Genomic DNA, 12972 nt, shown 5'->3' on the forward strand with positions numbered 1-12972 from the left:
GTTTTAAATGGGTTTTTATTTTGCATCATTTTTGAAAAACTGTATTAGGTATCACAGAATACTGTAGGAAAATCAAACCTTGCAGCTCCACGTGTTTTTAAAATTTTCTATTTGATCTTCACTTGAGTCATCTGAGTCTGGGTAAAGATCGCTATAACTTCCCTAAAGATAAACAAGAACAATTCATTATAAAAACAGTTAAAGAATTAAAATACTATAAATTAACTCAACAATATATACTTTGGTTCAGAGAGAAAAACATATATTCTGTGCAAGGAACTCTATTACCGTAGATTCACGTCTTATTCTCCTGTTGGGCTTTCCCAAAGCTTCAATAATTTCCAGGGCGTACAAAAGTTTATGGGCACTTTTTATTCGCAGAAGATCCTTCCAGCTAAAGCCATCATTACCCTTAAAAGATTAAAAAGACAGAAAACAATTAACACAATTATACGTAATGCTCATCTAGCTTAAAAATCCTCTCCTTGCATTTTTTAAGTGACATGGGCAAATTATTTGGTTTTTAGTTTCATCTGTTATCTGAAATTAGACAATTTCAAGCGTATTTCTATACACAATTAACAATTTGAATAATGTGAATTCAGCAATGAAATTTGCATAAATCTCCAACATTAGTATAAGCTAAGGTACACGCAGTTTTAAAGTAGAGAAAGCCAAATGTTACGCTCTAAATCATAATTTCCACCAAAATTGTGATGCATGTGTCCATAAAGAACCATAATATCTAAAAACTGTTAATATATAATTTCAACAACTTTAAAAGAGGCAAAATTGTAATCTATAGGGCAAAAAACTGACTAGGATAGTACCCATGTTTTGAACTTACAGAAGAGAGTACAAAAGGATTGCTATCACAACATACATCATGTTAAAGCAAGGCTGCAAATGAAGAAACTGCTGTTTCAATTCAACCCAAAAGATTGTGACAATTAATATTGACTATTCATTTATTAAATCATTTTTTTAAAAGAAATCATGACTTCAAACTTTGGGAACTAAACTGACATCTCTGTTTAGTTTAATTTCGTAAGAATTATTAGGCTTGTTTATCAGGTTTACTTGTGTGTCAGCATACTTAACATACTTACTATTTAACATTCCTCTTTGGGTAAAATTCAACGAAAACACTAGACACCAAAACACCCATGTATAATAAAGATAAACATGTAAAACAAGCATTATTTGTTTACCTGCTCATCTGAAATATTCTGGAATGCCTGCAACATATTAGGGCACGTTGGCAGAAGCATTAACAGTTCCCAGACACGTCTGGATAAGTTTTCTGCATGGAGATGGAGTTCTTCACACCTTGCACTCTGACAAACCACAGAACAACCATTCTTATTGTGAACTTCTTTGTGAAAATAACCTTGCTAAGATTTCAAAGTCCAAAAACATATTTATTCTTAATTAAGAAGCTGTTTCCTATCTAGTGTAAATCCATAAATAGAACATGACAGTTGAAGTCTCACTGAACCTGCAAGAAACTAAGTTCCATTATCTTTACAGCATATCACATATTTTGAAATATTTGAGTGTAAATAAAACTTAAAAATAAACTACTGGTTCGAATATACTAGTGGTTATTTAATTTCCCACAAGCTAATGATGGCATATAAGACATAAAACTTGAGTTTTTTCAATAAAACCTTTAGAAATCTTTCTTCAAGCCAATACCCATTATTATTCACCACATCTATTTAAATTATCAATATCCTTTCTTAAGAATTACTTTTTTATAGCTACTACAATATTTAGAACATTTAAAATATATCAGAACAATGCTGTTAAGAAAATCAGAAAAATCATGATAATGATTATACCGTACGTGAAATGTGAATACACAGACAATAAACATATCTAGCAACTGGATAGAGCACACAAGAAGTAGGCTAGATAGGAAAAATAGACCCAATTAAGTAAGACTTAAATGTAATTATTCTAATAAAATGACTCTAAATTACCTCACTGTCTTCCATAGCCACTTCTCCAGAAGGAGGCTTAAAAGAGGCAAGCATCTCTAACAAATCAAAAAGGGTGGTAAGATGAGGTTCTTGTAGGAGTAAAAGCATTGGAATGTTGTCCTTCTGAGGAGGAGGTAGGCAGGACGCTGGAAGCTGAACACCTTCACCTTTACGTTCTCTCCTTGGTGCGCCCAGGGATACAAACACCATCTAGAAACGGAGAGAAACCACGAGGAGAAAGACAATTTTAAAAATTCGTATGCTAAAACCATGGAATGTTTTCAACAGGATCAGAATTAAGAACTTAAAGATACATCAATATCTTTGTTGTCAAATCTTTACTGAGCAGCATTTTGAGCAACTGTTATAATTAAAGCTTGGTTTTGCTTTCACTTAAGGCATTCATGGTGTAGTTGCATATACTATTTGCTGTTGTTACAGTAGACGGTCCTGTTTCCTCGTCCCTTGTTTTGCCATTCAGGCTGGGGAGACTCTAGTACTGGTCTGACTTCTCAGCACATCAATGAAATGGCACAAAAACTAACCCAGAGGAAAAATGAGATAAATTGGCTCAAAGGACCAGAAGAATGCTAGCGAGGGCGTAGCAACACAAATAGCAGTGTGGTTGGAAAAGCAGACATTTGTTATACTGGCATAACCACATTGTGGAAAACCATTCTCAGATGAACTGTTCCTGCTGACTAGTTATCACCTTCATATATTGATCACACTCAGCCATTCAAACGGAACGCTACTGCTCCTCCAAGTTCTGCAAACATAAGAATTCATCTGATCGCACCATCGTTCAATTCTGTAAAATGATCTATGTTAATAAGAAAAAATTATTTTAAAAACTGGTTTTGCTTTTGAATCAACCCAATTCACTTAGCAAAAAGAACTAACGAACAATCGAAGACGTAGTCCAACAGATCATCCGATTTGGAACCACAAGAGTCAAGATAAACTAACTGCTACAATTGCTAACAGCCAGCAATCTTGACAAGAGTCAAGATAGACTAACTGCTACAATTGCTAACAGCCAGCAATGGCACATGTAAGCGTATCAGCCAGTAATAACCTTTCTAAAAGGATGTTAGCAGATCCCTGAAGGTGTACAGTACGAGTTTAGTTTTCCTTTAGATAGAAAGAACGTATGTGATGATCTGCTGGTAAGTTTTGTTACAGTCCCGCCTCCCTAAAACAGTCATGATGTCATTCAAGCTTATACAAATCAAATCAGGCTTTTCCATACTGTTGACTTCAGCAGACTTATGAGTAGACCACTCTAACAGGAACTCTGAATTGAGATAAAAAATTACAGATGAGCATTAAAAAATGCTTCAGATTTAACCTGTGAAAGGAGAGAGCTAGTCACTGCTACTATGGAATTAGTATGTGTTCAACAATTCAGACAAAATGTGGATATTTGATTCTGTTTTCACTGGTCCCTTTGTTGTCCTTGATGAATGAAAAAACCTGAAATTTTATTTCTATTCCTTGAGTTTTCACATCTGCTAACATAACTAGAATTAGGCTTTTAAAATTATTAATTATTTTACAGACTGACAGCAGCAAGGACTGACAGCATTAGTTTGAGCTTACAGAAGGCACATATTGGATAGCATGAAACAACTAGTTTCAGAAAACAGTAGGATGCTCCCAAAGAAAAGTATACCTTCCACAACCACTACATGTATCAGCTGCACAAGACAAAAGCAACATATCAACCAATCTTTTTCAGTGACTGCTATCTATATCCTGGTAATACCTGCATATCCTTAAAACCCAATTCATGAAGCGTTTTTTCATCATAATCGGTTGTCAGTTCATGCCCAGATGAAATCATTCTCACAGGTCCCATGAGGCCACCTAGGATAAAAACATATTTCAGTAAATTTCTGGAATCATAGTTTCATTTCCTAATGAAAGTGCTAAGACTCATTTTTAATAGTACACCCTTCAGTAGCAATTAAAACGAGGCAAAAACTTAATGCAATTTCCTTACAAAAACTCGTTATTACGTTAAACTAAATTTACTTGCATGTATTCAGAAATAACCTTTTCAATAACAGTTCACCCAATCTTGTAGTGAAAAGTGTTCACAATACAGATTAAAACATGCCCTCCATATTTTGTAGGAAATTATGCTATGCCAGAGAAGGATAATGGAAAATGATTGTGATCATCAACAAAATCCCTTTGTATCACACACCTGTGATAAAGTCAGCAAAGGCAAAGCAGCAACGATTAATCTTACTTATAAATATAAGTTGGAACTGAAGATGTCATATACTTCAGAAAGGAAAAACTGAGAACAACCTTCAAAGAATTCTCAACATTGAACAAGAAATCTGAACAATTAAAGGATTAAGAATTTAATTTCATTTGGCACAGACAATCAAGCAGTAACCAAGATTCACAACGCACAATGACTTTATACCTCAGAGTACTCATATAGTTCTAACCACCAATTCCGGTGCACAAAGATACTTGTGCACTTGGATCAAAATTTGCCATGCTCTTCAGCCACTGTTCTTACAAGTACACTTTTTCCAACATTAGGCCCTGGTCCTCCATACCTCCATACCAGTGAAGAGCAGCCTTACACTGCCACTATACTTCAACATTGGGATTTCAGTGAGGCTTCTTCAGTTTTTTTTTCTCTTACAGAAATCTTAGGAAGTACTCAAGAGTTCTATAACCTGAAAATGCTTCAAAACAGTATATTGCTCGCCTATAGGAACATACTATTCAAAGACATGGGTTAAAACAAAAAAAGCCCACGTATACACAGCGAATCTCAACTTCATTCTTTCACTGTCATGAAGACATGCACGGTGTAGAGCACGTGCAGTTCAGCCTGCTTCTTCGGGTAATTACTGAAAGCCCGTTGTCTGCAGCCACACAGTCTTCTGCTGATGTATGCACACACTAAATCCAGGTGATGCTTCCCAAAACCAGCTGAGATACACACCCAAGTGCTGATGTTTCCAAACTAGAGCAATCCGGTGAGATGTACACACAGTAACTTTGATGGGACTGCCAGATAAATGGAGGTATCAGGCAAATACATATGATCCTCAAATCCTGCCCAAATGCAATTTCTGGGATGTTCTTGGGAAAAACTGGATAGACAGCAGCCCTCCAAAGACATCCGTCAGTTAACAATAAAACCATGAAGGTTTTATGTGGAGTTGGGAATAACCTCGCGTATCTACCACTGTTCCCATCCTCCGCAGCCGGCTGCTTTAAAACTTATCAACGCAGTCAGGCAAAATAATTTCAAACAGATAAAGGCAGGTAAACACATCATCCACAAAAATAATACAGAAATCTACCATCCTCTGCACTTCAGCAAGCTAGTAACAGATTTCAGAAGAAAGAATACAACAAACAACCTGAGTGATAAGCAAGTGCAATCTCACATTTCTCCGAGCAACGCAGATTTCAAATGAGCAAGAGATGTTACAATAGATATTGGGACCTCAAAAGAATTATGTGGTAAATGTCTGGTAAATGGGGAAAAAAAAGTTAAGTTTATTGTAGTGAAAGAAAGCTAAAAGGAACATTTAATAAAAGTGAATGCATCTACTACTTACAGATACATTCCCAAAGTTTTGGCTAGTGGGCATTCTTGGATATTCCCTTGGCAGAAGCATGATGGCAAAAACTTCAGAAATGTACCTGTAACTAACAAACGCTTTAAGGTTCTTTTAGCCCGTCTCAGAACCTGCAGCTTCACTTTCCACATTAATATTACCTCACTTCCGTAACAATCTGTTAAACATTAATTTTCAAGTGTCGGCATCTTCTCAAACTAAATTTCCTTTTAAGACAATAGGCATTAGATGTGACTGGCATCACTTCAGACATACCATTTGTTCATGCATCCCAAGAGCAGGAAAATGAAAGTAACACTTTGCGCAAAGATGCTGGAAATGAAATGGCCATCTACACAGCGGTGAAAAGGCAGGCTAACAGGAGCGCTAAAGGAGGCCAACAGCGTAGAAGTGCCAGTCAGTTAACAACAGATGAAACAAATAAAAAGAAGCAAAAAAAAGTGCCAGTCTAGAATTCCAAGAGCCAAAAGTTGATACGAATATTCTGTTACGTCTATCTATTTCATGAAATTGAAATCCCATCTGAGAAAACAACTAAAAACCAATTAAGGACAACGAGATTTAGCTCTAGAAGGAAAAGGCAAGAGAAAAACTTGTATTCTGACATCATGAGCCTTTAATTTTTAATGGAATTTGATAAAGTCTGTTCAGATTTCTACCTAAATTGATGAAATAATCACCATTTCAGGTTCCTAACCAGGAATTTTTTTTTTTTGTAGATTAACTAATACAGGTATATTAAAATGGACACAGCAGAAGGTCACTGAGACAGAAGCGTGCACTATGTACCTTACAGTATATGTCTCCTGTGATGCAGAATGACCCAAGTTTTTAAGTGTAAACAGTCAATACACTGAACCATAATTCACAGCGACCTTTGTGACCAACAAAATGTTATTAGGAAGTCCTTTCTTTTTAATCTATACAAAACAGTCCCCAAAATAGGGTACGGATGAGTAAAACTACAGGTTTTAACCGCAAGTCTCAGTTTCAGTCCTATCTTCTCAAAATTAGCAGTTGATAAGTAAAAATCACGTGACTAGATTATTCCAAACACACGGTGGCATGCACAGAACAATGCAGAAACACTTCTTCAGGAGTTTGGTTAATAAGAGATTTAGCCTCTTACAGGATTTTATACATCTATCGGCCAACACAGATATCAATTACAAGATTAAGTACTTAAAGGCATTAATTCAGGTTTTAAACCTAGCAAAGGACACTGAGTTTATGAATTGACAGATACAAATTTTATGGTTATCCAATTTCCCATAGTTATGGTATGTTAATAATTAGTGTAATAAACACAGAAAAAATAAAACAACATCCACAAAAAGTGTACAAAATCATGGATATCAGCACAGGCATTCTACAAAACAAGAGACATTGTACATATGTAACATGACTGAACTGCAGCTGCTGTAGGATTGCAATTCTGAATTTTCTCAATCATGTGTTTCTAAAATCCCAGGTAAAACAAAACAAAACAAAATTTCTGCTATGTGGCTATACTTGGTGGAAAACAAGACCATTTCTTCACTAAAACAGCTTCTGATGAGTGGCTGGAAAAGGATTTCACAAAGAAGGTAATTCAGATGTCTAAAACTCAGTCTGGTTTACTGGCAGTGTGTCTCATTAAAACAGTTTTTTAAAAAGTTGTTAAACTATGAAAAGAAAGTCAGATTCATGTCTACACATATACTAATGGTCAGTGGTGTTGGAAAAAGTTGTTCATGGACAGAATTTGTTCAGATAATATGCATTACATGCTAACTTTTGCTCATAATGAGAAAGAAAGAAAACAAGAAAACAATAAGGAAAAGATAATTCAGAAAACAATAACATTTTGAACAGCAGTAACCAATAAGAATGCTATAATATATATCATCAATAGGATTTAAAACATGTCCTCCTCCTAAAGGATAAAGCAGAAATTTTCATTCACTCAAAAACACATAAAGAAAGGGAACAACAACAGGATGCATATTTGTCACACTGTAAGCAAGCAATGACCATCTCAGGAGCAAGGTGACATTCCAAATTAAGAGCATCCAAAGAGGACGAATGATCATTTTTGCTACAGGATGATCGTAAATCAAAAAGCAGGTGCAGGAGTAAGGAAAACCTTACACCTGACTGGAATACATATATGTAGGGTATAAATTATGAATTTGAATCATAACTTCAAATTCTGAATCAATGGCAGAGCCAGAAATGTATAAATTTCATGAAACACAGAATAAGGTTCTATGTAACAGAACCTCCAAATTACAGAAAACAACACAATTAATTAGAACAACAATGAGAAGAAAAATAATGTGGTGGAAAGTCTATTGGGACTTTGAGCTTGGCTAGATCTAAGGACTTTTGGCAGATCTAAATTTTCTTTGCTATTTCAAATAAATGGTAGTGCTTAAGAAACAATGCTGTTAATTAAAAGCGAAGGTGATGCTAACTGTAACTACAGCTAGAAGAAAATACATCATAATGCTTGCTTATTTAGGATATCTGCGGAAGAAAAAGACAATAATCTTCTAAGCTCTAAATGGATGAACCCTTGTATGGCCAAAAAATACAGGTATGAGTACTATAGCTTACCAGGGAAATCCCCTTTGCGGCTGCTTTGGCCAAACTCCTGAAGCTGTGCTTGTTGATTTATCTGCTCCTTCTGCAAGTTTTCATACCAATGGGTGACTTCTGCCCGTAGATCGGCCACCTGATCACTAGGATACATTTCTATAGTCATCTGAAACAAACCACGTATTTTATTTTTCAAAGTGCACAGTGGACTTACTGAAATTTCACAATGTAGGATGTACTTGTAAAAGGGTTTTTAACTACCTTGTCAGGAAGTCCAGCTGGCTGACATACAATTCTTAGCGGTAGTGACTGTTTGTCACTCAGGGCTTTCAAGTGACTGCTGATACCAGTGCCTTCAATCTGCCACTGTCTCAGATGATACGCAAACCTTAAGAACAGGTAAAAACATTGAAAAAGTATTTTTGTCAAAACCTATTTAACACAAACGTTTGATAAACAATGAGAGGAAAGACAAAACTTGCACCTTTAGTCACCGTTTTTTCAAAATAAGAGGAAGTTATTGATATTCTCACTCGTTTTTCAAATAAAACTAAAATAACTGAAAAAGTTTCTTTGGTGAGGGATGGGGAGACATGAACCACATCCATATGTCTTTATACAAGGACAAGGACCAACTCTTGTAACTGTTTAAACCTTATATATTACCTTTCAAAATTATCCACTACTGTCCTTAATTAACACAAAGAAAAACAAAGAAACTAATACTTAATAATAACTCATAACTCATTTACCATTATAAGTGGAATGTAAATAAATTCTGCATCCAAATATATCAATGGAGCTATTTACCTTCTCCTAAAAGCCTCCAGGTGTGTCTTCAGCATTAAGAGTCCTCTTTCAATAATGGTCAGACTTGAATGAGAGTCTTGCTCGAGGTTACTAGAAGCTATCATCAGACTCTCCATACACTTGCTAATAAATTCCTGTTCTTTTTCCAGACCAGTTTTACCTGTAATATCAGTTAAAGTAAATTATATACGCACAACTTTGGGACTATGCATTTTAATACTAAGAATAAGAAGCGGATAACGCTAGATATTCTTTAAAACATTTTAAAAAGAAAATAAAAATTCATACCATTGATATAATAAGAGTTGATATACTGGATAGCTGCTCGACTGACATCACCAGACTGTGCTCTTAAAGCAATACCCCAGAACTGGTCCATGCCACACAACTGTTTTGACAAAAGGAAAACAAACAGAAACAAAACGTTGCCTCGTTATTTTACTGGGAGTGATGCTTTCCTAAACCGAGACATTTTATTTGCCTCTTGATGCAATTACTAAAAAATATCTCCATTTTCCCTCTGCTCGGGCTCTCATCACTGCACACATCAATCACTATAAAATTCTAACTTTCACAGAAAAATTTTCATACTTTGAAGCATGAGGAGAACTGCTTAAAATTCAAAAGTGTGAATTTTCATTTTTTACAAACAGCAATACTTTTAAATGAAGCCTTAAAACCACAACTATTATTCGTATTCACTGCAAGAATAGAAATTTTAATAAAAAATTGCCTCAAATCAATTCACAGAAAAATATCCTACATATAATTTTATTTCTAAGATAGTTTCTCTGTATAAAAAACTACGGAAGAAAAACTTCTAAAGCACATCATACATAAACTGAGACACATTTTACAACAAATTTCTAGTCAGAATTAAATATGCCTAATAGAATGTCATCTGAATCTTCTTATCTATAAAAGTAAATGTTACAAACCCATTCTTTAAACACAATAGTGAATACAGTTCAGTTACGCTAAGAACATGATAAACTGCACAAAGATATGAGGCAACAGGTATCACTTTCTTTGCAGTTTCCTATCTCAACTTCTAGAGACAAAAGCCACACATGCTCAAAGTCATGAGGGAAGGTCAGGATCATTGGCCTCTCATTTCCATTTCACTGTCCCACATTTAGAACTTTTGAGTCCTGAGCTTCCAGGGCTCTCCTCAAGGCAGAAATCTGTACAGACCCCACCACCACAAGCTGTGACATTACCATCTCAAACCAGTAAACAATATTCAAGCCAGTAAATTCTCAAGAGATACGCCGTTGCAGATAAGTAATTTAACTTTCCCCTTCCCTCAGAAAGAAGAAAAACATGAGCACAGAATCTAGGCTTACCTCTGAGTTTGAGCCACCATCATATGCACTAGTAGCCAATCGAGCCAAATTACACAAATGCTGGAAGAGGTTTAGGCCAGTCATACTAATAGTTTCAGGTTTTAGTTGTGGCATCTAAAAAAAATGAATGCACTTTAGTGTGGAAGGAAAAATTCAGTGATGGAACAGATAGCAATTACTGGGTATTTATTTCATTAGCACAGAAAAATGTCATTGTTACTACCGATCATATTCGAATGTAGAAGACCAATTAAAATTTATTCTTGCAAAAGATCACACACTCTGAATTTGATATACAATACAAAAAATCAACTATAATTGGCTTAAACAAACCTCTTTTCTCTACCGCTGATTTGGACTGTAACAGTGCAGAGGGATCAAAAATTATTATTGTAACATTAGCTGCCTAACTTGCCAACAGCAGGACAATTTGTTAGCACACATGATGTTGTCCATTCAAAAAACTCATACGCTTAGAAAACTAGACAAAAACTGTGTAACCTTGAAAGAGAGCTAGACTACATTAATTATTGTACAATCTGTCCATTTTGTAATGTTGTCTGTTGAAACGGATGGGACCCCTTGCAAAAAACTCTACTGCTGCATGTTTGTATTTTCAGTGGATGTATTGATGGGATTTATATGCCCCTCCCAAAATGAAGAAGTCTTTTTTTTAGTCAGGTAGCTATATATCATAAAGGGATGTACAGTTTTGGGTGGCTTTTTTTTCAAATTGAAATGAAGCGCTACATAGCTTCAGATACAACACACAGGCTATTTGCAAAGAAACACTCAAGTAAATACTAGTGTGAAAAGAATTCATGCCGATCCGTTCCCCTCTTCCCTCCAAGCAGAGAAAAATCATTGCATGACAAGAGGGGCCCTCCCAGAGTACTGAAGACGTATTTTTCACAGAAACAATTTAAAATATGTTAAATACTGCTGATATGGAAAGAAACACTTTTATTGGAATTAATAAGGTTGCAATTAACTCTCTACATACCTTTTCCAAAAAAAGATGCTTGTAAGTCTCCATACCCATAGCATGCTGATCTTTACTTCGTACTTGATTTAAAAACCAGTGTAGTGCATCATCATAACATTCAGAATCTTCTACTAAGCAGTGCCACAGTATGTCCACTTGTTCTAAACTCAACCCTAAAATTAGGGAAGTATTTTTAACTACTCCTTTATAACATCAAATATAGAGCGATATTCTACAAAACCCAAGAATACATACAGAAAAATCAGAATAGTTTTTGTCAGGACAAGTAGTTTTTGGAAAAAACAGAAGAAAAATGCACCACCTACCCATTAGGAATCATACACTTTTCCACTTTTAGAGCTGGCAATCAGCTGCAGTTTTTGGTCATTAGCGCCGTCAGTTGTTACTAAACCAATGAGTAGCGTGGGCTGACCTGAGATCTCGTACCAAACAGCAGGTTGTTTCTCAGTTCGTAAATAATTATTGGGCACAACCTAGAGTCCAGCTTTGAGCTGGGTATCGAGATTGTGGCTGAAAATACCACCTCTGGAACTATTTCATTGTTATTCCTTTCAAGAAAACTGTAGGTTTTGGCTTAAACTAAACTGTAGGTTTATTTTCTTAGTTGGCATATAAACATTTATGATCTCAACAAATGTCTTTAAAAAGAACTGTGGCTATCCTATCAACAATAGCAAATACAGTGTTACGTTTTTTTTTTCTCTTGGCTACAGATATTCTCATTCCTTCCTGTACTCTACTCTAATGACCAGAGGCACAAGCCATGCACTGTATGCCAAATAAACTGTAGTTTTATTTTCTTAGTTGGCATATAAACATTTATGATCTCAACAAATGTCTTTAAAAAGAACTGTGGCTATCCTATCAACAATAGCAAATACAGTGTTACGTTTTTTTTTTCTCTTGGCTACAGATATTCTCATTCCTTCCTGTACTCTACTCTAATGACCAGAGGCACAAGCCATGCACTGTATGCCAACTTTGACTACCTATAGCGAAGACTACCCAATGACTCCTCCCTTCAGTCGCTTTAATAAATGACCTCAACATACAATCAACTGAAGGTCTGTACAGAGCTGATGCTGAGACAGCGCTGAAGGCTATTGGTTTACAAGGGCTTAAGGAGAGAGCAGCCAAAACAATTTATGGAAGGGAAAGCCACCAAGGGTTACTAAAACACAGCAAATTATGTTCAACTACGAATTCCATCAGCCACATCAAAAGATTTCTATTCTTAACCTTTTAGAGTGAACAGATTTCAGCATCTGTACAGATCAACTATCATACAGAATACCACTTTCACAAAAGACCCTACAGGGAGTGTAAATCAATTTCTGACAGTATTAAAATATAAAGAATTATTCCTTTTTGGTATCACAACTTACAGTGCACTCCAGTAAAAGATCTCTTGGAACATTACGGGCGTGAACCAAAACCCACAAATACAGAATAGATTATCTTCATTTCAGTAATTAGTACAATCCTAATATTTTGAAAAACTGAAGCACAGAGGACATAAAAATTTGTTCTCACAGAACTGCAATTGAATCTAAACTCCAGTGTTGGTTCTGTGCTTGTCAAAAAAATCTTCCTTCTTTTGAAACCGTATCAGAGATTATTTAAAA

General features: G+C 35.5%; 1 protein-coding gene across 1 annotated transcript in view; it reads right to left on the reverse strand.

Moving 5' to 3' along the window:
* Positions 1-12972, reverse strand: part of USP34 (ubiquitin specific peptidase 34) — a 124490-nt gene that overhangs the window by 61543 nt on the left and 49975 nt on the right. Inside the window, exons 21-31 of the mRNA XM_019472921.1 lie at positions 11345-11499; positions 10342-10455; positions 9284-9383; positions 8996-9155; positions 8447-8573; positions 8204-8351; positions 3754-3854; positions 1986-2195; positions 1212-1337; positions 289-411; positions 79-162 (exon numbers count right to left, since the gene is read on the reverse strand). Coding sequence (XP_019328466.1) covers positions 79-162; positions 289-411; positions 1212-1337; positions 1986-2195; positions 3754-3854; positions 8204-8351; positions 8447-8573; positions 8996-9155; positions 9284-9383; positions 10342-10455; positions 11345-11499 — 1448 coding nt within the window. The remainder of the gene's footprint in view (positions 1-78; positions 163-288; positions 412-1211; positions 1338-1985; positions 2196-3753; positions 3855-8203; positions 8352-8446; positions 8574-8995; positions 9156-9283; positions 9384-10341; positions 10456-11344; positions 11500-12972) is intronic.

Source organism: Aptenodytes forsteri, unplaced genomic scaffold (assembly GCF_000699145.1).
Source record: "Aptenodytes forsteri isolate BGI_AS27 unplaced genomic scaffold, ASM69914v1 Scaffold5, whole genome shotgun sequence".
Taxonomy (NCBI): Eukaryota; Metazoa; Chordata; class Aves; order Sphenisciformes; family Spheniscidae; genus Aptenodytes; species Aptenodytes forsteri.